Source organism: Pelecanus crispus, chromosome 8 (genome assembly GCF_030463565.1).
Source record: "Pelecanus crispus isolate bPelCri1 chromosome 8, bPelCri1.pri, whole genome shotgun sequence".
Taxonomy (NCBI): Eukaryota; Metazoa; Chordata; class Aves; order Pelecaniformes; family Pelecanidae; genus Pelecanus; species Pelecanus crispus.
This window is the reverse complement of record NC_134650.1, coordinates 26566037-26591102: the sequence shown is the minus strand read 5'-3', so window position 1 is coordinate 26591102 and position 25066 is coordinate 26566037. Positions and strand designations below refer to the sequence as shown.

At 51.0% G+C, this 25066-nt stretch overlaps 1 protein-coding gene across 1 annotated transcript in view; it reads right to left on the bottom strand.

Moving 5' to 3' along the window:
* HYDIN (HYDIN axonemal central pair apparatus protein) overlaps window positions 1-25066 on the bottom strand; it is a 153238-nt gene that overhangs the window by 22338 nt on the left and 105834 nt on the right. The window contains exons 29-59 of the mRNA XM_075714834.1: window positions 24550-24683; window positions 22961-23097; window positions 22004-22131; window positions 21696-21887; window positions 21150-21299; window positions 19192-19431; window positions 18746-18914; window positions 18045-18233; window positions 17040-17210; window positions 16252-16425; window positions 14889-15097; window positions 14300-14452; window positions 13815-13998; window positions 13188-13329; window positions 11742-11907; window positions 10333-10980; window positions 9639-9851; window positions 8995-9197; window positions 8632-8814; window positions 8262-8381; window positions 6756-6915; window positions 6478-6650; window positions 5820-6018; window positions 4766-4865; window positions 4118-4217; window positions 3462-3630; window positions 2937-3175; window positions 2503-2617; window positions 1639-1843; window positions 1036-1271; window positions 259-410 (exon numbers count right to left, since the gene is read on the bottom strand). Coding sequence (XP_075570949.1) covers window positions 259-410; window positions 1036-1271; window positions 1639-1843; window positions 2503-2617; window positions 2937-3175; window positions 3462-3630; window positions 4118-4217; window positions 4766-4865; window positions 5820-6018; window positions 6478-6650; window positions 6756-6915; window positions 8262-8381; window positions 8632-8814; window positions 8995-9197; window positions 9639-9851; window positions 10333-10980; window positions 11742-11907; window positions 13188-13329; window positions 13815-13998; window positions 14300-14452; window positions 14889-15097; window positions 16252-16425; window positions 17040-17210; window positions 18045-18233; window positions 18746-18914; window positions 19192-19431; window positions 21150-21299; window positions 21696-21887; window positions 22004-22131; window positions 22961-23097; window positions 24550-24683 — 5753 coding nt within the window. The remainder of the gene's footprint in view (window positions 1-258; window positions 411-1035; window positions 1272-1638; window positions 1844-2502; window positions 2618-2936; window positions 3176-3461; window positions 3631-4117; window positions 4218-4765; window positions 4866-5819; window positions 6019-6477; window positions 6651-6755; window positions 6916-8261; window positions 8382-8631; window positions 8815-8994; window positions 9198-9638; window positions 9852-10332; window positions 10981-11741; window positions 11908-13187; window positions 13330-13814; window positions 13999-14299; window positions 14453-14888; window positions 15098-16251; window positions 16426-17039; window positions 17211-18044; window positions 18234-18745; window positions 18915-19191; window positions 19432-21149; window positions 21300-21695; window positions 21888-22003; window positions 22132-22960; window positions 23098-24549; window positions 24684-25066) is intronic.

Below are 25066 nucleotides of genomic sequence, written 5' to 3'. Positions count from 1 at the left end.
TCAGTAACTTCCAGTTGGCTACCTAATGTTGCACTGTCCTCATAGTTACTCATATAGGCTAAACTATGACTTATTTTTCTGCTCTGCCTCCTACATTATATAATGCTATATTTCACTTAATGCTCCTATATTATATAATGCTAAGTACTCTACCTAAGGCTACTGAAAGCATTAGGGTTAACAAGAGGCCTACATCCTCCCAGAAGAGAGGCAGCTATCAGAAAGGTCCCCCTGCCAAGATTTCACAGGGTGAGTTACCTTGCCTGGACATCAAGGGAAGCCTCAAAAGTGCACTGGTAGTTCTGCATTGTTTGTGGAGTGAAGGTCACTGTAGCAAAGGTGTGGGAGCAGCTGGGCACATACATCCGAATGGGATCCACCTCGAAAACATCGCTAATGCGGCTGTGAAGCTTGGGGAAACCCACAAAGTGGTGTTAGGAGAAAACATCCTTCAATATGATGCAGTCTTCTTCATATATGCATCATGGGGAACAGCCCCAGGCAGCATTTTCATTCCTGCTTCGCTGGACAGGCTCCTTCCATCTCATGGGGTGACTCCAAAATGGTGCTGACCTTGCAGAGGGAGCTGTCATAAAGCCCAGGAGTGCAAAAGCTTGCTCTGAGCACTGGGTAGCCACCCCAGCGTACATGGGAGGTAGGGACTGCATGGAAAACCCTGCAAATAATCTAGAACTGGCCTTTAAAGAGAAGCAAAAGACCAGGGAGCCTGAGGAAATGGTCTGCTTTGAGCCCTGGCACATTAGTCCAGTAAAAGCCCCCTTCTGAGTGTGCTTCCAAGAGATATTTGGAAGGGTTCAGGTGTCCCACCAAAGACCCAGAGAAGCGAGCCAAATCCTTGCTTGAGACATGCTGAATTCAACCTAACTGTCACCCTGGCATTACTGTTCTCCCCTGTAGTTTGACCTGCACTGAGCTGGACTAGTCCAAGCAAGATGAAGCAATGAATCTGGAAAACACAGCAGGTTACCACACAGCCTTTAAAGAGCAACAGTCACCTTGGCCTTTTGTTCTTACCTTACCAGGGATGGGTTTGATGGAGAGGACCACGTCACAGGGAACTTTGCCCACATTGCGGATCTTGAAGCGAGCTGTGGCCCGGTGCCCAACCAGAACATTGGTGAAGATGAACTTGTTCTCATCTGTGATGAACACACCCTTGTCTTGCACTGTCTGTAGGATCTGGCAGAGACTGATGTTGCTGCAGATTCGATGCTCCTCAAAGATGGACTCTATGTCGTCAACCACAAACGCTGTGAACAGACAAGAGGAAGGGCTGAGGATGGAGAAGCCTTCCTGCTGAATTTATATGGACTCTGTTGGCCTCTCAAAAGGCTTGATAAGCCCTTCCTGCCCAGGTCACTGCAAAACCCAACCTGGGTGGGGGAGTTGGCTGTGAGGACGGAGCTCAGTCACCCTCAGTCTTAAAGGGTATTGTTTTTCTTTTGTCCCTCCATGCCTCCCTCCCAGCCTCTCCCCACTGGTGGACTTGAAAAGGACTGGAACCTCTGAAGATTTTAAGACAGTCCTTTAGGGTCAGGGTGTCTCTCTGTCCCAGCAGCAAGTCTGGGTGCTGATCAACAGGAGGTCTGGCTGTGGGAACCTGTGGACAGGGCATACCTGGGAGGCAGGACTCAGCAAACAGGGTATAGGGGATGCCAAGGGGATTGTCCTTGGGGTCTCTGTCACTGACATCGATGGACAGGTACTCCTTGCATGTTCCCACTGGCTCTGCGTAGCAATCCACCGTGATCATCTGCTGGCCCCCAGGAGGGATGGAGCCAAAGCCAGGGTACACCGTGAACATGCCTAGAGTGAAGCGAGCCTGCAGAAAGAGTCCCAGGAGAGGCTGATGTCTAACAGCCTTACCTTGAGCATCCCCAGCAAGGAGTATACCACTCCTTGGCCTCCAGCCAGGCCCAAGCCCCCAGTCCCAGGGCAGGGAGGGATGACTCCTTGGCCCAAAGGCAGCCCCAGGATGACATGAACAAGCTGGGAGGAAGTGTAGGCTTGTCCTGCGTGGCATAGAGAAAGGAGTTTGGGTGTAAAGGGTGAAGGTGGTAGCTGGGATCCTTCAACCTCCAGGGAGAAAACAGAAGAGCAGAATCAACTGTGAGATATGATGGGAGAGGAGAGGAGAGAGGGGGCTGGGAAGAAGAAAAAGCAAGGTCATCTTATATCAATGGACTAGGAGTTCAAACAGGGATGTTCTCCATCTTTGGTATTCAGAGATCTCTTTCGGCTAGCAGCTACCAAACACAGGACCTGCTCCCCTCTCTTGACCCCACAACTCCAGGTCTGAGCCAGAGCACGGGACTGTCAGTGGGACCGAGCAGCTCCTGCCTCTGCTTGTAGCTGGGAGATGATGGACCTCCATCATGCAGACCACGTCCCATCCCATGGAGATGAACCCCCAGCCTGGGCACAGCAGCATCCTCCTACACCACCTGCAGCGGCATGTGTTGGGGAGCAGGAGCCACCTACCTGCATGAAGATGTTTGCATCCTTTTGCAGTGAGTGCTTGCTTTGCTTCACTGAGGGAGTAATTTTGCTTAAGTTTTCACTCTCATGTGAGCGGGCAGATTTCATTTGATGTGCACTAAGAGGAGAAAGCAGAAAACATCCATCATGTTGAGCTCCCCCTACCTTTCTCTGAGGCCAAAGCTGGCCTTCCTCCCCACGGAGGAAAGCCTTCCTGCTCCTGATGGCTCCTGGAGGGCTGCCTGCAGCACCTATTGCTGTAGATTATGGACTACAGATTATCTTTATCACCAGCTTTGTCCTACACATGGGGGTACTGAGGCATTTTTCTGCTCCCTGTTCACAAGCCAGTGACGCAAATGGACGGTAATCTGTCACAGACCAGCCATGCTGTGGTGCCTCCTCAGTCAGGAAGGGTGGTGCAGGTCTTCTCTCACCTTTTCCTTGGCAACACAGGTACATCCTGGTCTGCTCGGTAGATGAGGAATTTAAAGTCGAGGATGCCTTTGTTCTCCAGCGTGAAGGTGCAGGTTTTCCTGGTGCCATTCATCATGGCACCGAAGTTGATTAGCGAGGCAGGGTAAATGCCGTACTTGCTGAACACAGCTTTCGCTGACACCCTCACTGGGATGATGGCAATGGTCTCACCTCCTTCACAGATGCTGGGCTCAATCACCTGCAACCGGAGGAGGGGTTGGTAAATACAGCAAAGAGGCCAGTCTCTATCTCTGTTCCTTGACCCTATCCCAGGTCCCCATCGGCTCACCCTCCCTGTTTAAACACCTTCTCCAGAGCCAGATTTTCAGTTCCACTTAGGAAGCATCACAAATGGTTTCTGAAAGACTTTGTTACATATGTATGAGAGGGGATTCCCCAGCTAAAGCCTTCCTTCCAGAAGACTCATGTCCTGCTTACACTCCCAAGACATGGTGCGCTAACACCGCCTGGCCCAGGCAGCTCACCTGGCAGTGCAGGATGGGTTTGTCCTCAATATTCATTTCCATCTTGGGGTGGAACAGCAGCTGGACCTGCACAGGGCGCTCGGAGACAGTCAACACACCCTTCTGTGGCTGGACAGTGAAGTGGGATGCCAAGTCAGGTACATTGGTATCTGCAGTTTCCAGCTTGAAACTGAGGAGAAAGGGAAGGAACAAAGACCTTTGCAGTTAAAAGTACAAGTGCCACCAGCACAGCCAAGACTTTGCATAGGACCATAAAAAAAATAAAAGGGTAAGAGTCCAGCCCTGCTTTGGGAATCCCAGATCTTGACAATCACGAGTGTTGCAAGCTAACCTCGACACCGATTTTTTTCATTCCTTCTTTAAAAGAGTCTCATAAAGAGAAATGAGCTGACCCTCAAAGGAAGAAAATGAATCTCAGCAGTGAGTGGCTTAAATTTCAGGATCCCTCCTTCTGGTTCCTGCTGAGCTGTGAGGAACTGCTGGTGTACAGCTGGATTCTCTATTAAAATATCTGAGATTAGAGAGCACAGGTTTTGTATTTACCTGGACCATGAGGTAGCCAGCATGGGAACAGGTTCTAGCCATGGACAGAAGGAGAATGCAGGCCTGGGCAGATGGTGGCACCGTGCATTCACAGACCAGGCAGTTGGACCCACCTGTACGCAATCTCGTACTTCCCTTTGTTCTTCAGAGTCAGCACTTGCTTCGCATCATCCAGGACCTTAAGGATTCCAAAATCCACGCTGCCATCTGTACCTGCAGAAAACCCACAGAGTGAGGTAAGAAATGGTGAACATTTGTGAGCTGCTGCAGACTACACCAAGTGACAAGATACATATTTGGAGTTCTCAGGTGGCACAAAACCCTTCTCAGCAAGTTTCTGTTCTTGGAAGTTTTCTCTAGCTAACTTCACTGCCATTTCTCTTCTTACTCAGAGAATATCTGCAGGGTTTAGCAGCTAAGGAGCCCAGTTTCCATCTCCTTGCTTCCAAGCACAGATCCAACAACTTTATGTGCTGTGCTGAGCCTTCAGGAGTTGCTAACTGCTTGTTCACATCACTGTTGTTTCAAAGCCCCCAAATCAATCTGCACATGAAGTTGCACACTTCAAAGTTCACAGGTGAGAGACTCAAGGCTGTCTGCGCCCTCACAGTGCTGCACTCCACGCAGCTTGCAGCATATGTGCTTTATGTATCCGTGCCACACTTGCATGTTACCCCATCCTGTCCCAAGTGCTTTGGTTGCCCACCTGCCAAGGCAATGCAATGCACCCAGACTACTTTGTTTTGGGGCCATCCACTGACCTTTAGAAATGCTGATGCTCAGAGCAACATCATAGGCCTCCGCAAGGATTTGGATATTTTCAATCTGAACAATCCCCAGGACATTTTCTGCATCTGAAACCTGAGCCAGCAGGAAACAAACACTGCTTAGAGCATTCTCCTAAATTCTTTTTGTAGACAACATATGAGCCCTTGTCTCTGCCGGCTGCTTCCACCATGGCCTCCCCTACTTGACAAGCATTTGCGGACTCCCAAGCTTTCCTAACCTGTTCATCTCAAGGGCTGACCCAGTGGGATTCTGCTGCAGTAAGAAACCCTGTCAGCCCAACTCTGCACTCCTACAGCAGGGAATGCTGCTGCTAAAGCACCCTGGGAGGCACAGTGATGTAAAAACAACCACAAGAAGTGTGAGGTGTCCCAAAGCAGGCGGCACTGACAATCAACCCTCTTCTCTTCAATCACCTAGCATCCTCACTGAAATGCAGCCCCCCTGAACCATGGGGAACAAAATCCCAGCGTGGGAGTTTGTTGCTCTATGTTAAGAGCCCCAGATGGACTCCAGGATGGGTGCAGGGAGCACACTGAAGTCTGGACAACCAAAGAGCAGCATTCAACCATGCACAGCAGCAAGGTGGTTGTAATATGGACTCAGGACGCAGCCTCATAACCCAGGCGTAAGCCCTGCAGAGGCAGTGGCTGGTTATCTGGGGTGACGTGGATGCTCAGGGATGCACCGCATGTTTTGTTGAACCCAGTCTGAGGCAGCAGAAGTAGGGGTCATAGCACCCTTACATCTGTTAGGCACATCTCTTCCTGACTTCACAATATACTTGCCTGATGAAGCTCAGCTACAAGAGCACCCTAGCAGTCACTTAGTTTCTAAAACATCCTTCAGTGAGAGTCCCTTGCTGCTAAGGGCCTTCCCCCCCAGCAACGCAAGTAGAAAGAAATCTCATGGAGGCTCATCCTTTTGCCCTTCTTTGCAGAGTATCCTTTCAAGCACAGACTCCATCCCTAAGAGCACAGGGTTGATCACTCTGCCCTTCTCTGCCAGGGAGGGCACAGTCCCCCTCACCTCTAGTCGGATTGTCTTCTTAATGTTTAGAGCTTTTGTGGCCTTGAAATAGAGATGCACGCCAAACTCTGTGCGGGGACCAACGGTGCCCCTGTCTTGCGACACAGAGAAGTCCTCGCCGAGGTTTTCCAGCCCACTGAGCCGCCAGGCCATGGGCAGTGGGGTGCTGTTTCTCAGGACCAGGGTCTTGCTGTCCCTCCTGCAGAGACAGGAAGACACTCAGCACCAGTTGCTTGATGGTCATGCTAGTCTTGCAACTGAATGCAACTTGCAGCAGCCCTATCCATGCATATGAAACCATAGTTAAATGTCTTCTCTATGTCACAAGCTTGAGAGGTGAGGTCCTTGAGGGAGAGCTTGGTGTTAGAAGTGTATCCAAAAGAAGGGAGATAAGGAGGAGCAACTGGACTGCTCTCTGAACCAGCAGGCAAGATACAAACGCATCAAGATGCCCATCACGCAGCATTGCTGGGGGGCTATGGAGCTCGTGGCTGTTATAGGAGACTGAAGCCAGTGAGGAACTGTGAGCAAGAGACTGGGAATTGCTGGGAGAAAGAGGGATGCTTGCCCAGCTCCAATCTGAGTGGTCACACAGTCAGCAAGAGAAGCTGAAGCTGACAGCTCTCGTCCCCGGGAGAGGGGCTGTTGGATGACTGACCTGTGCAGAAGCAGCTTGTCGAAATGCACCTGCTTGGGGCTGACCCCCAGCTCCACCTGCACCCCCTGGCAGCAGAGGCGGAAGACCACTGGCTCTGGGTTCTCCTGAATGCAGCAGATGAGGTTGTCTTCCACAAGGCCAGCTGAAGTGGGGTATGCCCAAATGCTCAGCTCCTAGCGCCATCCCCACAAAAAGAAATACAGAAGAGCATTCAGTGAGCAAGAGGATCGGCTCCTAGGCACTTCTACCAGTGCCTGCCCTACCTGCTAGTCTCCTACCTGCTTCTCATTAGGTTTCAGCCTCATGCTGGGAGGGTCTAAAAGGAACGTGTCCGCTTTGTGATCGTGCTCAAAGAAGAAATTCACCTTTGCTTCCAAGGGGGTCACATTGAGGATGGTTATCTTCTCACAGTTGCTGGGATAGTGCAGTGCCTTGTACCTGTCCACAAAAGGGGAAAAGGCTGCACAGGAGACCCCAGGACTGATTATCACACATCGAGGAAAGCACTGTGCCCTGGCAGCAGGAGGCTGCACTGGAAGACCACAGTCTAACAAGCAGGCTAAGAAAAAGGATCACTTTCAGGGGCACGTTACATGGTATGTGTGTTCATCCTTGCATTACTTTGATGTCTGCCCCTATACCTGGTGCAGACATCCCAGAAGTGTGATGATGCACAGGTCACTTAAATAAAGGGTGTTTTACAAAATATAAATTCAAAGGCACCTGGAAAAATAAAAGTACACCAGGCACATGGGTTCTTCCCCCTTCTTTGTTCGGTTTCCTTCCTTGCAGGGTATAAAGAATTGCTTTTGAAAAGAGGTTTTAAAAATAGTTTAGCTTACCTCTTTCAAAAAAGTCATGAGATTACCTTGTATTTCACAGGTTAGCTCCAAGTCTCAGGGAAGGAAATAGAAAAAATTAATTCCCAAGAGGAATGCTAAATTTAGCAAATGTCCCTTCTCTCAGGTGTGGAACAGAATTTGGAGTTAAAGGGCTAAAAAGCAAATAGAAACTAGAGACCATTCATCAGCCTGGCTAAAGATCCTCTTGTTTTTTAAACTGTTTTGATTTAATTTCCTTGGGTTGTCAAAATACCACCAGCTCTCCAGAGCTCCCATGAAGACAAAAGCTTAATTTCTAATATAAAAAAAAAAAAAAAAAAAAAAAGCAATGTTAAAAATAGAAATATGGCAGCAGCTACAATGACAACTTTTTTTAGGTAGACTTTATCCAGCAGTGAGGGTCAGGAAAATGTAAATCCCATTTTTATTCCTCTGCAGGTTCCCCCGCCAACACACACATTGGCAGGTCAAATCATAAAGTCTTACTAATATTACAGATTAATGAATGGTTTACAAAACCATCAGCAGAATAATTGCTCATTCAATCTACCTGTAGAGCTCAAAGCACCATGAAGTTCATTTCATAGGTGGTGAAGCTGAGATGTGGAGGTGGGACAGAAGTTGCCCCAAGTCACCTTCAGGGTGGAAGCAGCATGTGGCTTTAGCCACTAAGGCACCCACTGGGTAGGAAGATCATGTCCATCTCTCCCCAGCTCCTCCAAGATTCATGTGCCTGTTATCTGCTCAAGTTCACACATCCGTGGCCCTTCGACCCCATGTATCTCCCAGGTCTCTGACTGGGCCTGCCCAGAATTGTGCCACTGGGACAGCATGTCTTCAAGTGTCTCCGTGAAAGCACAAGGCCCTGGAGACCCCATCCCAACATCTCACTCTGAGCAGGCAGCGCATCAGGATGCTCCACTCAGGGCAGGGAGCACGTACCAGTCTCTTGACTTCCCACACAACAGTGGTCCAAAGTGGAATACACCTGTGTTCATGACATACTGCTTGAAGATGATGTCATCATCCGCCTTGCTCTTCCTCCAGTGAGGAAACACCAGCCTGGGGAGAGAAAACAGGGAATGAGGAGCTGTGAGATGCTCTAAGTAGAAAACCTGGTCAGAAAGCCATAACTGTTATTGGTGGCTAAGGTACCAGCACTGGTTCCCAGCTCCAAGCATGGGAAAAGATGCTGAGCTGCTCAGGCAGCATGCTCTGCCCAAGTCAGAAGGTCACAGGGGTAAACAACGGACAGCCCTGGCTCTGAGTTTAAGGAGAGGCTGTGTGGGAGGCTCCCACAGGCCAGTCTTACCGTGGGTCCTGGCTGATGGTGGGATACAGGCAGGTGCCCCTGCAATGCAGCTGGTACAGACGGTTTGTCCCCAGGACCTCAAAATGCAGCGTCTGATCAAACTGGCCCAGCACCGTGGAGCTGAAGTGGACCTTCAGTTCCACCTCACCGTGGGCAGGCACAATCCACCGGCAGCTGCTCAGCCTGGCAATTAAAGAGGAGGCTTCAGACATTGCTAACGAGCAAATGAGACAAGGAGGAGGGTCGTGGACTTGCCATCCCACAGAGGTGCCAGCAGAGGGTCCCTGCAGAGCTGGGGATGATGGACCTCGTTTGGTGAGAGCGCCATGAAGTAGAGGGATCACCTCCTCCCTCACAGCTCACCTGACAGATCTCCCTGGGGATGGGACTGTGTCCGCACCACTTTGGTCCACCCTGGGGAGATGTGTGGGTGCTCCTGTGCCTGGCCCCTGGAGACCTCTCCTGCCACGTCCGGAGCTCCGCTTCTCCCTCACAGCCTCCCGGCTGCCCGCGGCTTTCTCCTTCCTCGACCGGCCCCTGGTTGGGGTGACCTGCTGCTCTGACATCTTCGCACCAAGGAGGAGAGAGAAAAGGGAGAGAGAAGTGAGCCCTGCCTGAGACATCCCCATCCTGGAAAGCAAGCTGTAGGTCTGTTAACAAACAGGAGAGAAAATAAATAAGTAACCAGCATCTACTGGTTTCATATCTGCCCACCAGGGACTTGGTCTTCCGTATTAGACTTTGTTTTGCCTATGACACCTCTCCACGTCCAGAACCCCCTCTTGCCCAGGACCCTCTCTTCAAGGGAAGTTGAGGCATTTAAGTGATCTTTCTTCTCTCGTCTTACAGAACTGCCCTATGTCTCAAGTAAAGCTGTCTCTTTTGGACAGACAAAAGAGATGCCTGCAGACACAGGACGCCATCATGTCTTCACTGCCCTTCCACAGTGATCCTTTTCCATCCCACCCACTCCACGACCCCATCCAGCCTGGTCCCTGCCCTGGCACCTTCACTGCAGGCACAACGGGGGCTTCCACAGGACTTTCGATATCCTTCTTTTCATCTTCCGCAGTGGCACTTTCTGGCACAACAAAGATGAAGTGCTTGAGGGCTTCTCCTGCTGCAGGGGCCATCCGCTTCTCCGGGTAGCGGATCACGGAGTATAAAGCAGTAGGGGGAATGGGAGGCCCTGAGGGACCCAGTCCCAGGCCATCCAGGATCTAAAGCATAAGAGAAAACCCTGTTTATCCTCACACTCCTTCCTTAAAGGCACTGAGCTTTTGACAATGTTTTTTTTTTTTTTATTTATATGGAGTACAGTGCTTATTTTATGCCCAGTGGGGTGGGCAGCCTCCAGAGTAGTGCCAGGACCTACAAGTAGGACCCACAGAGAAACCTTTCCCTTGAGTGACTCAGCTGAACAAAACCATGACCATGAGCTGCCTATCCTGGGACCATTTTTAATGATTTCCAGACTGGGAAACTCTCTGAACAGACAGGATGCTTGAACAGAGAGCACTCCCTCTTTCCACCCATCTGAGGGATGCTGAGAACCTCCCCAGCCACGTGGCTGCTGCAGAGCTATTGTGGAACATCATCAGTGGCCTGGACAAGGCTTTGTGCTGTTGTCACCTGGTGGGACACAACACACCAGGGCCCAGACCATGGCAGGCTCAGCATCTGAGCCTCGCATGGCTTTACCTGCTCTGCTGCTGGCAGCTTGCTGCTCTCCAGGATCTTCCTAGTCACATCTTCTGAGCTCAGCACCTGGATGTCCAAGCAGGGCACCCCAACATGCTGGCCACTGGCTGACCCTTCCTCTGCACTTTCCCCTTCCAGCCGAGAGAACTTGGAGTCCTCAAGAGCCTTCAGTTTTTCCAGCCGCTCTTTCTCCACACGCTCCTTCTCCAGCCTCTCATGACGCTCCTTCTCTCTGTCTTTCCGGCTCCTGCGACTGGGTAAATGCTGGCGCTGGTCTTCTGCTTGGTGCCGCACCTCCTCTTGGTTCAGAGGGGACAGCAGGATACCCTGAACCCTGTCCCAGGATGACAAAATATGCGTGACATCCTTCTGCGATGCCTCATAGATCTTAAACCTCAGCACCAAGTTCTTCTCGCTGTCACTTAGAGCCTCATTTTTGGTTTCCCCCTGTTCTGGGTCTGTGGGTTGCACAACCACTGCCGGGCAGACATCCATCAGGGGAACCTTGCTCCGCTTTTTCTTATCTTCCTTATCACCTGCAACAGAGTCCTGGTGCTCCTTTAGAGATCCCTTCTTGTCTACCCCTTCGGTGACATCCGAACGGTTGCTGGTGGATGCATTGGTGTTGCTGGTGGATGTGTTCGTATTCTGGGCAGGAGGAGCAGGGGAAAAGGCAGTGAGCATTTCAAAGCATCGACTCAAATGCTGTAGGACAGTGAAGATCTTTGCAATAGCACCCCAAGCCTCATTCAAGACCTGTGCTAGGTGCTCTACAAATCCCAGTTCAGTATGGAACTGGTACCCCGTTTAGCTCAACTGAAACAAAATTCCCTGGTGTCAGACTGATGTGTAGTCCTGCAAATGAGCTGAGAAACAGAACAGCTTCCCAAACCAAACAGGACATTAAGACACCTCCTTACTCCTCTACAGTCCTCTGGGCTCATTTCTGGTGTGCTGAGCATCCCTGTGGCTGGCTGACTCTTTGGGAAGTCTGGTTGCTAATGAATACCTCAGGCCTGGGGGTACCTCCTGCCAGACATGTAGGAAAAGACACCACAGCCCATATGGATCATGGCTCAGAGGTGTAAGCCACATGCAGAGTGGGGAGAAATGCTGAACTAAACTACCTAGGGCTTCACAGTGAATGTACGGAGTTAGTGAAGCCATGACTCAAAGGCAGCATGATCCTAGAGGAGTAGCTCTCCTACAAACCCATGGGAAAACAACTCCAGTGAAGCAGCAGCATGATCCAACATCAGCTGCTGTTTCCCAGCACAGCCCCACATGTTACTCATGGCCACGTACTCATCCCCAGCACTGTGCACGGCTGCCGGCTTCTTGGGGAATGGTACAACTCAGCAGGAAGGCCCCCAGGGCTTTTACTCATCTCTATAAACACAACTACCCACCTGCCTGACTCCAGGCTGGCTTTTTTTCCATGAAGCATTATCTTTGTCTTTTCCAAGCTCTTTTTTCCCCCGCTTAGACTTCTTCTTCAGCTCTTCCTCCTCCTTTAACCGTTCTAGCTCCTGCTGGTGCTTTTCCTCAAGCTCTCGAGCCAGCTGCTCCATCTCCCTTCAGCAAGCCAAACAGAAAACATCCCTGAGAGTCACCACCAGAAATCTGGGCTTGCTGCAATCCCAGCTGGTCCTGCACTTCATTCATTGACCCTGAGGCCAGGTAGAACTGTTAAGCCATCTCCATGGTCTTCCCTCAACCTGGGGAGGCTGGGAACATCCAAACTGAGGAAAGGTGGGAGGAGACCTCCAGGGCCAGCCAAGTCTAGGTTTTGCTGTCATAAGGTTTAAATTGGGCTGCTTCTCCAATAAGGTCCACCTGGACACCTCCAGCACACTGCCAAAGACTGATTCATCATCTCTCCGCACTGATGCCTGAAGCCCTCTCTTGATTTCCCAGTGTAAACCAGCTCGCAAATCACTAACACATACCCATCCCCGCACCAATACTTACTTGGCTTATCCAGCCCTTGTTCACCCTGGGCATAGCCTGCTCCTTAGTGAGAATAATCTATCAATCAGAAAGCAAAGGCTGCAGTAACTCACCTCCTGCAAAACAGGCTCTGAACAGCCAGGTTTCCTCCTGGAAACCTGCCATGACCATGGGAAACTTGTGCTGCCTGTCCCGGAAATCACAATTTGAAGCAGCCCTAGCAACCTCTTCCTAGCAACCTTCCAGCCAGGGCTGAAAGAAGGGCTGAAACATGCTTGCTTTAAGCAAGTCCCTCCCCAAGTATCAGGCGGAGATTAATACAGGCTTACACTTATCCTATGCATCCTCCTGAACACAGCTGCTGCTGGATCAGAGCTTCTCCCAGGCTCACCTGCTGCTGCAGCTGAAGGTGAGCCTAAGAGACACCAGCTTTTATGGCTGTGGTCACTCAGTAAGGGCAAACCTTGGGAGATCAGCATTGCAAGGACTTCACCTATGGCAGGACTGGTATCTAAACCAAGCCAGCGCAGCTGCGCCTCACACCAACCCACACCACAACCCCTCTGGTGTGGTGAAGAAGGGGGATGAAGAAGATGAGAATCAACATAATTAACTTAGAGACACTTATAAGCACAGTGGCAAGGCAAGCACAGAGCCCAGCTCCCTGCTGCCAGCATCTAAGCTGGAGGGCTCACCGCTAAAATGAGAAGATGTTCTCATCTCACCGGAGGAAGGTCCTTCCTCTGTTGGGAACAGGGAGGTGGAACTGGCTATCCTTGTGCCGCTTTTAATAGACACTTTTGGCCTTTGCTCTGTAACCCCTCTGAGCTCAACCAAGGTCTCCAGAGCAGGAAAACCATTCAGGGACACTACCCTGGGGAGTCACTCATGGAAGGCTTACAGACCTCTTCTTCCTCTCACGCTGGACTTGTCGTATATTGTTATTAAAACGAGTTTTCTGCTCCTCAGTGAGGGCATCATACTTGTCCTCATCCATCTCCCAGAGATGTGCTTCCTCCCTCCTGGCAGCTTCTTCCTGCTCCCGTCCTTCAGCACAGACCAGAGGAGAAAACCATTAGCGACTGCAAGCGGAGCCTGCTGTTCTGGGTGAGCTGCAAGGATTCACAGCTCTGTCCCAACCTAGCCTACCATACTGCTAGGAGATACTGGGGAGCTCATATCCCTGCTCCAAAATTCAGACAATCCCCCAAACTATTGCCGGTCAGCAAGTTCCCATGCCTTGCCTGGCTCACGTGCACCAGCATTGTGGACAGCTGGCCAGTGGTTAGTTATTGAGCCACAACAGCTTGCACTTGTGCCCAAGCTTTAATGTTAAGAGACTAAGGTAAGTCTTACAGCCTTGGCTCTGCTGTATTTTAAGCAACTGTGAGCTGAGTGCTGGCTACACTGAGGCAGAAGGTGGAAGGATTAATAAAAACATTTCTTACAAGCTCTGCTGGTAACACAGATACACATGGATAAGGTTAAGGACTTGAGAGAGATTTCAGAGGTACAGAGATGAAGAGTCTTACCTTCCTGCTCCTTTGCAGCTGTCTCCCTGGCTTTCAAGGAATCATAATCCTGGAACAGGTTCACAAAATAGATATAAGGCCGATTTCTGACAGCTTTGAGCAGGCAGAGGAGAGCAGACGCCGTGTTGCGTGCGAAGAGGCTCTCCAGGCCATCAAACACCACTCCCTTGTAGCAATCACTCAACTGCGAATAAAGTTGAAAAGGAAGAGAAAGTCCGCTATCATACGCAATGGGCTCTCAGCTAGGCAGTAAACCCAAATGTCAAAGGACACCAGCCATCGTTGTTCCAAGTGCATCAGCTCAGACAAGCTCTGATCTTTCCCCGTGCTCTGCCAACTTAGGGCATCTGCAGCTTCATCCAATGATGCATGCATGCAGCCCGGGACTCCTCCAACAGCAGATATAGACCTCCTCCTCTCCGAATTGCACCTCGGTGCCTGTCTCTCTGTAGCAGCAATGTATCATTTGCCCCCTCCCCGCATACCTGCAGCCTTTCAGAGAGGATGGCCACCAGCAAGTCCTCAGGCAGAACGCAGCTCATAAAGCCCAGCTCTCCCACTGTGCTGCCACTGATGCTCAGCCATTGCTGTGCAGGAACGCAGGGGAGTGGAGAGATGAGATGAGAACTGGATGAGCCCTGCAATGTTGAATAACACAAGAAAAATAAACCACTTTGGAAACCCCTGAAAAATTCCAACTGCTGGGGCTTCTCACTAGCAGGAGACTAGACCAAAACTGCAGGCCAGCAGCTCCATGGGACAACCCTGGGCAGCAGAGACCCAAGCTTGCAAGCCCCCAGCGCAGCATCCCGCAGCTTTGCCCACTGCCTGCAGCCACGTTAGCCAGGACTGCACTTTGCCAACAAACTGTTAAGACCCAGTAGAGTTTTTCTGCCACAGCACAGGTTTTCGTTCCCACCCTGAGCCACGGCCAGCCTGCTCAGCTGGCTCTCTGCAATATATACCCCCGCACCAGGCTCTGGGTGACACAGAGCCTCCACTGTAAGAAGCCCCTTCACTTCTCAAAGGCAACAGAAAGGTCCCAGGCATTAACCAGTGCAGATCATGCTTCACCTGCGAGCCTGTCAGATCCGTTACATGCTGTTTCTGGGACTGGGATGCGTGGCCATCCATTTTCCTCTTGCCTGCTGCAGCACTCGCCCAGCCTCGGGAACTGACGGACTGCAGGCTGACTTTGTCCCCAGAGCTGGACTGGCTCACATCTGGGCTGTGTTTGGCCTCAGCGCTGAGCTGCAGGCTGAGGGATACATCTGCGTTTTGACCTACGGAGGGGACAGACGGCTCAGCAGGGCTGGTGACCGGCGCTGCGGGAAGCAAGCAGGCATCTTCCATACCAACAGGCACAGCCCTGCGCCCTTGTAGGGACACAGCACTTGTCCCCCAGCCTGCCAGGCACTAGCAGCACTGCTCTCCAGAAGCAGCTCCTTCCCTGCTTCTCTTATTAGCATGATAAAGCACACCATCTGATACTGGATTTTAAAGCCAGAGGACACACAGCCCTGTGTCCCTCCTAATAAACATGCACACAGTTGACACTGTTTGCACAGTAGCTCCTCTATCAAGCCAAGGATTTGTCCTCCAGGACCATTGTTTCCGTACCTTGCACCCATCCTGCATTTTCACATGGAGACTGTAACATGCAGCCCTGCCCGCGCTGCATCACCCATCTCTACTGGAGCTAAATCCTCCATGTGGGATAACCCCACCCAGGACCCAGGCCCCTCTTCCCTCCACCAGCTCCCAACCCAACGAGGTTCAAAGACGAGCAATACAAAACTTCCTCCATCAAAGCCAGGGTCTGGCCCCACCCTGCAGAGCTTGGGACACCAGCTGCCCAATAAAGTTTCCTAAAAGTCTCTGGTTTCAGGTGGAGAACAGCACAACATGCACAAGCTGCATGACCTGACAGCATGTATGGGAAAATCTCTGGAGAAAAGAGTTCATCTGCAGTGTCCCTCTCATCTGAAACTCCCCTGGGAGGTTATTCGTCCCTTCCTCTCATGTTTGTGAAGCCACACTCAAAGTCAGTTGTCTAGTGTCTAATGAGCCACTTCAGAAGTCTTTTTCCTTGTTAAAGTGGGCAGCAGTTCTGCCTGATAGCCATGAGGAGCAAGCTGGATTCAGCTTTGAGGAAACACAGAAAACTCTGAGAAACATACAGGTGTCCTTCACTGCTGCTATGAAAAGGAAAATGTGCCGAGAAGCCCAGGGGCAGTAAAAATGCCCCTGTCTGAGCCCTTAAAATAGAGGATTTTTTAATAACCGAGATGCTTTATGAAATGGCTTTGCATTTCTACATGCCGCACCCATGTTCCCTAAGAGACCCAAGGGCTGACAAACTTCTCTGGAGCAGGCGGAAGCAGATGGTCACGGTGGGTTTCTGAAGCACCGCTCTGGTTTCAGCATTTCTCCTTACCAGCATCCTCTATCTCTTTGTGGCTCTGTTCGATGGCAGCCCTGATGCACAGCTCCCGGGCACGGAGCCCTGCCAAGCTGCTCCTGTCCGAGATGGCTTCTGTCACCACAGCATCGATGGACAAACAGGCAGCACCATAGTATTTGGACAGGGCGACCGCTGCCGATGTCTTGCCTTGAGAGAGAGGAAGACTGCCTGGTGACACTTGCATGTGAGGCATTTTCAGGGACAGGCTCTGGAAAGCCCTTTCAAGGACAGTCAGAAAGCAAAGTGCCGCTTTAGAGGAAACCACGAGGGAGGCAGCTTGAGCATGGTTAGAAGTGTTGTCCTCTAGAGCTAGGTGGATCATCACCTCATGTTCAGCTAAGGACTTTGTCCCTTGTGGTGACCTCAGCCCTGGGTTTTGAGCCCTGTCCCTCCACCATTCAGACTGTTTGCTAGCCTGTGCTGGTCAGCACTGTCTCAGACAACATCTGGGCATGGTTTGGGGGTTAGTATGGGCTAGGCACTGCTCCCACAAGGCAACATGGACACTAGGCAAAGTGGTTCCATAAGGCAATGGGGACATGACCACTCTGTTTGGGGGAATGAGAGCCTAGCTGTATGGACACAAGATGAGCCATGCTACTTGCACCAGCTAGGTGAAGGCTTGGGACTGTTTCATGTACCAGCAGAGCTGTGGCTTACCTCGCTTCGCTTCAACTGATCAACCAAGCACTATGGTCCACCAGAATATGTCTCTCCTCCTTTCCCTGCCTCCTTGCAGCCAAGGACTGCGGCTCACATACCTGTCAGGGGTGCCCCGTGGATGATGATGACAATCCCTCTGCGTTTTTGGGCTGCGCGTCCTTCTGCAGAGATATCAATGCCAAGGTGGCGGGCAATGGCCCTATAGACAGGGCTGTCGTCCAGTTCTCCTGCGGCCTCCTTGCTGCTGGCAGTGCTTTGCCGATGCTTTGCTGTGCAGAACCATGTATAAAAGTCAGCCTCCTGCCTACCTGTGATCCTGATCATCCTCCCCATCCCCTCAGATCCTGGGAGAAGAAACTCTGCCAAAGCCAACATCATGCCCAGGGTCTCCCCATGCCCTGCCTTTAGGCTTGTGCAGATCAGGGTCTGCCCTAGATGCTGGTAAAGGTTCCTGTTTAGATTACAGTAAATGAGGTGGCAGAAAGAGGAAAGAACAAGCATCCAGCAATACCTAAAAGGACTGGGCCAAGTCTCCTTCCATGAACTGTCAACACAGTCCTCATGAGAGTTTGGTCCTAGGTCCTGCTGAGTAAGTCAGGGACATGCAGAATTGGGCATTTTACACAGTCCCAAGGGAGAGGCTCCATTTGGCAGTCAAAGCAGGATGCTTTAAGGAATACTACACCAGGAGATCTGGCTGGGCTCTGAATTCACCATAACAGCATTTACAAAGAGCTCCCACCTTTGCCCTTAGAAGGTCACCAAAAGCCATCTTGGCTTGCAATGTCACATAGGACAGAAAGTGCGCTGCCCTGCCTAGAAAAGGGAACACCACGATCCTTATCCTGGAAGCAGGATTTGCTCCTGGGAGCAAATGTGCTCATTTGGCAAAGCTGGGGAAAACCTCCCTAGCCTCTCATGTGCCCCTGCCCCGGACTCTTCTTAGGATCCTACAGACTTCATATGCAAGAGTGGATTCAGGGCCTACAGGAGCAAAGATGGCACCAGGCTGCAGTGAAGTGATGGAGGTGACACTGAAGTCCTCCACTGAGGCCCTTTTGCCACAACAGACATAAAATAGATGAAGAGCATAGGGTTATTACCCATCCCGCGTCTTTTCTCAGCACCTTCCTCTTCTTCTTCTCCACATTCAGATTTAGAGTCCACCTTGTTGGACTGACTTTCATCAAAAATGGAGGAGGGAATGACTGAGCTATGGGATGAGATGGTGTGAACGATCCCAGAGTGCTTTCCTCCTTGATCCGACAGAGACTGGACATCTTCAAAGTTTGCTGAGGAGGAAGGACATGGGGAGGGAAGAGGCTGAACATGACCAGGCAATCTGCTCTTTGCCATTCGCCACTTTGCACAGCCACAAGCAAAAGACAGAAAATTTCCCAAGGAGGAAAACTTCCAAGGCACTGAGAAGCCTGTCCAGGCTGTCTCTGCCCTCAGGGGAATTTTGAGCTTGTGTTTTTGTTGCTGGGAAGGAGCAAATATAAAATAGCTAGTGATATTAGACCTGGTTCTAGTGGCTGAAGAAGGGGGACAAGGGGATGTCCTGATTATTTCCCCAGTCCATGGTAGACAGATATGAGCTTGCTTTGGCTGCACTCAGGGCTGGTAGAGGATGCATGTTACAAGCCACAGACTTTCACCCTGGAATTCCTCCACCAAGCTGGTGAAGAAGCAGCTGCTAAAAGCATGGGCTTTCCATGGAGAATGAGGTCATCAAGAGCTCAGGGTAGGTGGGCTGGAGTCCCTGCTGTGTCCACACTCAGGAGAGCCAATGCCAAACCCTCACCGTTGTCCTGGCCTGCTGGTTCCCCAGTCTTGGACTTTGCCTGCTCATCCTGCAGCCTCTTCTGGTCCTGATAGTACTCCAGCACCTCCGGGGGCAGCTTCTCACCTGGGGCGCGTGGAGGCAGCAATAAGGTGTTGTGGCAATCATAGTCCTTCAGCATCCGCAGGATCTGTGCGCATAGGGAAGAGAAACCATATACAGGATGTGTTTCTTGACCCTGTTCACATGAACAGACTCCCCAGCCAACCTATCTTCTCCCTCATTCCTTCCTCCCAACATGGACTATCCAAGCCCCTCCACAGCCTGCCAGGAAAGCTGGCTAACCCTGAAATGCCACTAGGCTTTTCCCTGGGGACTGCCTCCATCTCCCTGGCACAACCCTGGGAACGCTGGAGCACTGTGAAGCTATGGGAGCATGCATGTGGGGACCAGACCTTCCCTCTCACCTGCTCCTCAGCAAGGTACTGCTGGTCAAACTCCAGTGAGTAAAACTCAATGGGGAACTCACATGGGTTCTTCACCACCACTGTCCCCTGCACCCCATGGCTGTATGGCAGCAACGGTCCCAGCTCAAGCAATGGGGGGCTGAACTCCAGCTGTGGCTCCAGCCCATGCCCTGAGACCTGCAGCTGGAGGTGCTGGCTGCTCTGGCAAATATTAATCTTCAGCTCACTTCTGTAGGACTTCTGAAAAAGAGAGAAGTGCAGAAAGCTCCTCCATGAAGTCTCAGGTGACAGGGTCTCAAATTCAACCCTTGCCCCAAAGTCAGGGATGTTACCAGTACCTCTAAGGTGAATAGAAAACAGATATGAATTTATAGCAGGAGCTACAGCACCTGCATGCTGGCTCTGAGTAATTGGGATGAATCCTGGTATGAAGTGTAACTGGATAGTTGGGTATCAGATGGATCTAAGATGGACTATTAGATATTTTCACCTAGTCATGAGGGAGCGCAATGCTCATAAGAAAGGTCCTCATGGGTGGACTCAGCTCCCACAGGACTCAGGGGCTGCTTCACCTCCTTCTTCAGCGTTATGTTGCCCAGACACAGCCCTGGCACTGCTGCATCAGGCAAACATCAGCTATATGAAAGACATAGATGAGCTCTCACTGGCTAGAAATAAGGGTCTTTCTCTCTGCTCAGTGCTTGGCTCTGGTCAAAGCCAGAGGCAAGATGGTTACATCTCTACCAGCAATTAAAACACCCCTGGGACCACGTTCCTAGGGATGGAAGCACTTGTGTCTGTACTGTTACACACTGCCAGTTTCCAAGTTAAGGTGGTGTCCTGGTTTCGGCTGGGATAGAGTTAATTTTCTTCCTAGCAGCAGGCATAGTGCTGTGTTTTGGATTTAGTAGAAGAATGTTGATAACATGCTGATGTTTTTAGTTGTTGCTGAGTACTGCTTATGCTAGTCAAGGACTTTTTCAGCTTCCCATGCTCTGCCAGGCGCACAAGAAACTGGGAGGGGGCACAGCCAGAATAGTTGATCCAAACTGACCAAAGGGCTATTCCATACCATAGGACGTCATGCTCAGTATATAAACTGGGGGGGGGGTGGCCAGGGAGCAGCGATCGCTGCTCGGGAACTGTCTGGGTATCGGTCGGCGGGTGGTGAGCAATTGCATTGTGCATCACTTGCTTTGTGTATCATTATTATTATTATCATTATTATACTGTTACTATTATCATTACTATTTTACTTTATTTCAATGATTAAACTGTTCTTATCTCAACCCAGGAGTGTTTCTCACTCTTACTCCTCCGATTCTCTCCCCCATCCCATCGGGGTAGGGGGAGTGAGCGAGCGGCTGCGTGGTGCTTAGTTGCTGGCTGGGGCTAAACCACAACAGGTGGCCACATGCAAACTGCCTTTGGGAATGCACCCTCATTTACACTGACTCCTGAACTACCTGGGAATGTGCAGACGAGCTGGGCCAGAGCCACAGGGACCACTGGCAGCGCACCACTACAGGTGACTGTCCTGCCATGCCCAGGAAGGTGTCTGGTGGCTGTTTTGTCTGCTGGTACCAGCAGCAGGATTAGCTTAGATCGGCCCTTCCAGGATTATCCCCTGCAAATGTGCCAGCTGCTCTGCACAAGGGCATTGCAGCCTGCAAATACACCCATGCAAAGGGGAAGATGAGGGGAAACAGGCAGATTTCCCCCCATGCACCGAGTGGGAGCCACATCACGGTGCACTGATGCACTCTGTGCAAGTTCCCCATCAGGATTTCAAAGCACCTCTCAGAAGAGTGTGCTGCAGGGGAAACTGAGGCACACTGGGTATGGGGCTTGCAGAAAGCTCCATGTGGAGGCAGAACTCATCTCCTGCTCCCTGCACTGGGCTCTCATTACCACACCACCCTGCCAGACCTCCTGGGGGCAACATCCACCAATCTCACCTCTTCCATGGGCAAAAACCTGACTTGCACGTTGCACCGCTGTCCTGGAGTGAGGGCTCCAGCAGAGGGCAGCGCCTTGAAGACACAGGGCTTGGCCTTCAACTCCTGGAGCAGCTTCCGACGCACGCTTGCTGACAAATGTTTGTCCACCTGAGCACAGAAACCAGTCATGTGAGGTCGTCTTGGTCTGCGAGGACAGACCCTCTGTTCCTGCAATGCTCTGAGATACTGTCATGGTGCTGAGAGCATGCACATCCAAACCAGCTGTGGCCACCACTGGCCTAGAACTGGAGGGAAGACATACAGGCAGGGCAGGCAGATGGGGAGGCACTGTCCTTGGAGAAGGAGGAATGGGTGAAGCTGGCACAGAAATGAAGCATCAACTAGTGAACAGGGTCAGGTGAACCAGCCTTGCTCTGCACCCTCAAAAGCTTCCTCACACGAGCTGTAGCCCAAATGCTCAGGCAGCCACAGGGTCAGAAAAGGCAAGGGAGGCAAAGAAAACCCAACCATGAAGTTACATGTTACACATCATCTGTGCTTTACCTTCTTGACAGGCTCATTCATGGTGATGAACCATTTACAGGGGACCTGGAGATGATTGTGGAGCTGGACAGTTTCTTCCTGGCACTGCCCACACTGGACAGCAGGGAACTCCAGTCTGTCCCGGGAGAGGCAGAGGGATGGCACAGTCACGTTGGCACGGAGGCGGACATGAACTGTGGGGCCTCCTGCTACCTAGTGAAGGACAGAGCAATGAGCTGAGAGCCCAAGTGACATCTGCTGCTGTCCTTGACCTGCCGTCTTCCCTGAAAGGTGGTGCAGGCACAGGGAGGTGAGGGACCATGCGGTACCTTGATGGGCAGGAGCACTTCCACCTCTCCCAGTGGCAGGTTGGCACTTTGTGGGTCGAAGCGCACTTCAAACGTCTCTGTCTCACAGTAGGGCAGGTGCTTCACGCGGTCCAGCTCCACGCTGAAACCTTGAATAGATGAAAATACATCAGCTGAGACACTCAAGTGACATGAAATGTGTCACAAGCATGTTAAGGCCATACAAGTGCCCTGGTTGGCAGCTCTCTGAAGGACCCCTTTGCCTCTCCAGAGAAGCCTGCCATTCCTTCTCCCGTCATTGCACAAGGAGAAGGAGTTTTTACAGCCAGAATCTGAGACCCACATGGTAAAAAGAAAACGTATCAGTTGAGGACCTCCAGCAATTCCTTCATTAGGCACCCCAGGCAAGGATGCACAGACCTCTCCAAAGGAGAATCTGCAACTGTGATTCCCCCATGCTGTGGTGTTCCCTGGAAAACAACTTAAAGGAGACACCTGACCACTCCTCAGACACAGCAAGTCACTGTTTGATGGCACTGAAGCCTTACCTCAAGGCCTGTTTTGGAAACCTATTTCGATACAACAGAGGACCTCACTTGCGCTATGACATTATGAAACCTAAACAAAGTGCTTCCAAACCACAAAGCATTCATCTGTTTGCAACACAAGCCTATAGAGTGCACAAAGAAACTCCAATAATGCTCATGGTAGGCAAGAGCAGAAGATGCTGAAAGGTGACCAAGGTGATCAGCCCATCTGGCCCCTGCAATGAAGTGTTAGGGCAGTCACAGGCAGGCCAGGTCTTTGGGCACTGCTGGCCAGGAGAACTCAGGCTCTAAAGCACTGAGCAGAGGGTACTAAGGAGGAAAAAGCTATACAAACAAGCACTCAGAAAAACTCCCTGTGTTCAGTGGCTTAAGCTAATCTGTCAGAGACAGTTCCTTCAAGCTCATGTGAAGTCTCTCCAGCACTGGTTACCTGTGTCACACAGGACTCGTCCATCAGCGTGGAAGGACACAGGGAACTGCCCGGTGTTGGTGATCTTCACGATGTGCGTGTGGATGTTACCAAAAATGATGTAGCCAAAGTCCAGGACGTACTCAGGCAGCTCAGCTCTGAAAGGAGTAAGGAGAGCCTTTAAACCACGGCCTGGCTACATTTCCAAGTGGATGGAAGATGCAAATAAAGTGGATATTTCTGTATTCACTGCCGTGAAAACTCAACTCTAGCCAGTGAAACCCAAGGCCTGGCCACCTACCTGGTAATAAGTCTTTGGTAAGTCATGGGGAGTGTAGGTCCTAGGTTTTATTAGCTACCAATGGGACCTTAACATAAAATTGGTTTGCACTGCGCTGTAACCAGATCTGTCCCTGTCCTGGTTTCAGCTGGGATAGAGTTAATTTTCTTTCTAGTAGCTGGCATAGTGCTATGTTTTGGATTTAGGACGAGAATAATGCTGATAACACACTGATGTTTTAGTTGTTCCTAAGTACTGCTTATGCTAGTCAAGGACTTTTCAGCTGCCCGTGCTCTGCCAGATGCACAAGAAACAGCCAGGAGAGTTGATCCAAACTGACCAAAGGGGTATTCCATGCCATATGACATCATGCTTAGTATATAAGTTGCGGGGAGTTGGCTGGGGGGCAGCGATCGCTGCTCGGGAACTGGCTGGGTATCGGCCGGCGGGTGGTGAGCAATTGCATTGTGCATCACTTGCTTTGTATATTATTATTACTATTGTTATTATATTGTTATTATTATCATTACTATTTTACTTTATTTCCATTATTAAACTGTTCTTATCTCAACCCAGGAGTTTTCTCACCCTTACTCCTCTGATTCTCTCCCCCATCCCACTGGGGACGTGGCGGAGTGAGCGAGCGGCTGCATGGTGCTTAGTTGCTGGCTGGGGTTAAACCATGACAGTCCCCAAAGGAGCACTGGTAATGCAGTAACCAACACCTACAAGATTCATGGGAAGGTCCTTCTCCAGAGCAATCCTACTCGGGAAAACACATAAACAATCCGTTTCGCAGAGCATCTTCTTCCTGAATTGGAGCCTACAGTGCCCATGCCTCATCATGAAGGAGCAAAAGGAAGGACCAAGTTACCTAGCTAAGCCCTGCAGTCCCACCAGCATCCAAGCCACCTGATTTAGGGTTTGTCAGACTAATACCTATGCAACTCCTTGGTCTTTTTGCTTAGCTTGATCTGTTTGTTGGAAAAAAGATGCCAGCTTTGAGTTGCCTCTTTCAGAGATGGTCAGCAGGGATGGTGTCCATGCTGTCTGGATGGGCCTGATGGTTTGCACTGGATGCCCTCAGCTCTAAGAACAGAACCCATCATCTGTGGGGACTTGAGCACCTCCAAAGCTCAGGGTGGTACTATGGAGGTGAGGACACTCAGCTGCTCACAGGGAGCATATCAAAGCTATTAGGATCAGACCCTTTCTGAAGTCCCCAGCCACTTCCAGCTCTGCAGACACAAGGAGCTCTCAGGAGCAGGGATGCACCACTGGGTGTTACCCTTGGGGTGCCTGGAGATAGGGTATGGGAGTCGCCACTAACTTGAGTAGCCTCCGACGAGCAAGCTGGTCAAAGGCAGCACCCTCTGGGAGACTGGAGGCGAGGGCTTTCTGCTGTTCCAGGGCATGTTCCTCTATCAGCATCTGCTCCATCTGCATCTGCAGCCGAGTGTCAAACTGAAGAAAGCAAAGATGGTGTCTGGTTAGCAAAGGTCCTTCCCAAGGGACAGGCTTGTCTCTGATAGAGGATCCCACCCTGCTCTTCTTGAGAGGGCGTGATGGGGTCTTCCTGTCTTGCTGCTCAGCATCTGTGACAACTCCTGCTCTCCTAGCCAGGACCTTATCTGATGGGAAATGAACTCCAGCATCTTCACCTGCCCAGTCACTGTTATAAAAGCTGATCTGGCCAGACAAACAGACAGACAAGCCAGAAACCTTCCAGGGCTCCAAGTATTTGTCTGCCCCTAGGCACTGCCAAAGCAGCTTCGACAAAAGCTCCCTCCAAAAGAGAACTGCGCTAAAGCAGGTGCCTCTTGGAGATGGACACTGACAGCACAATC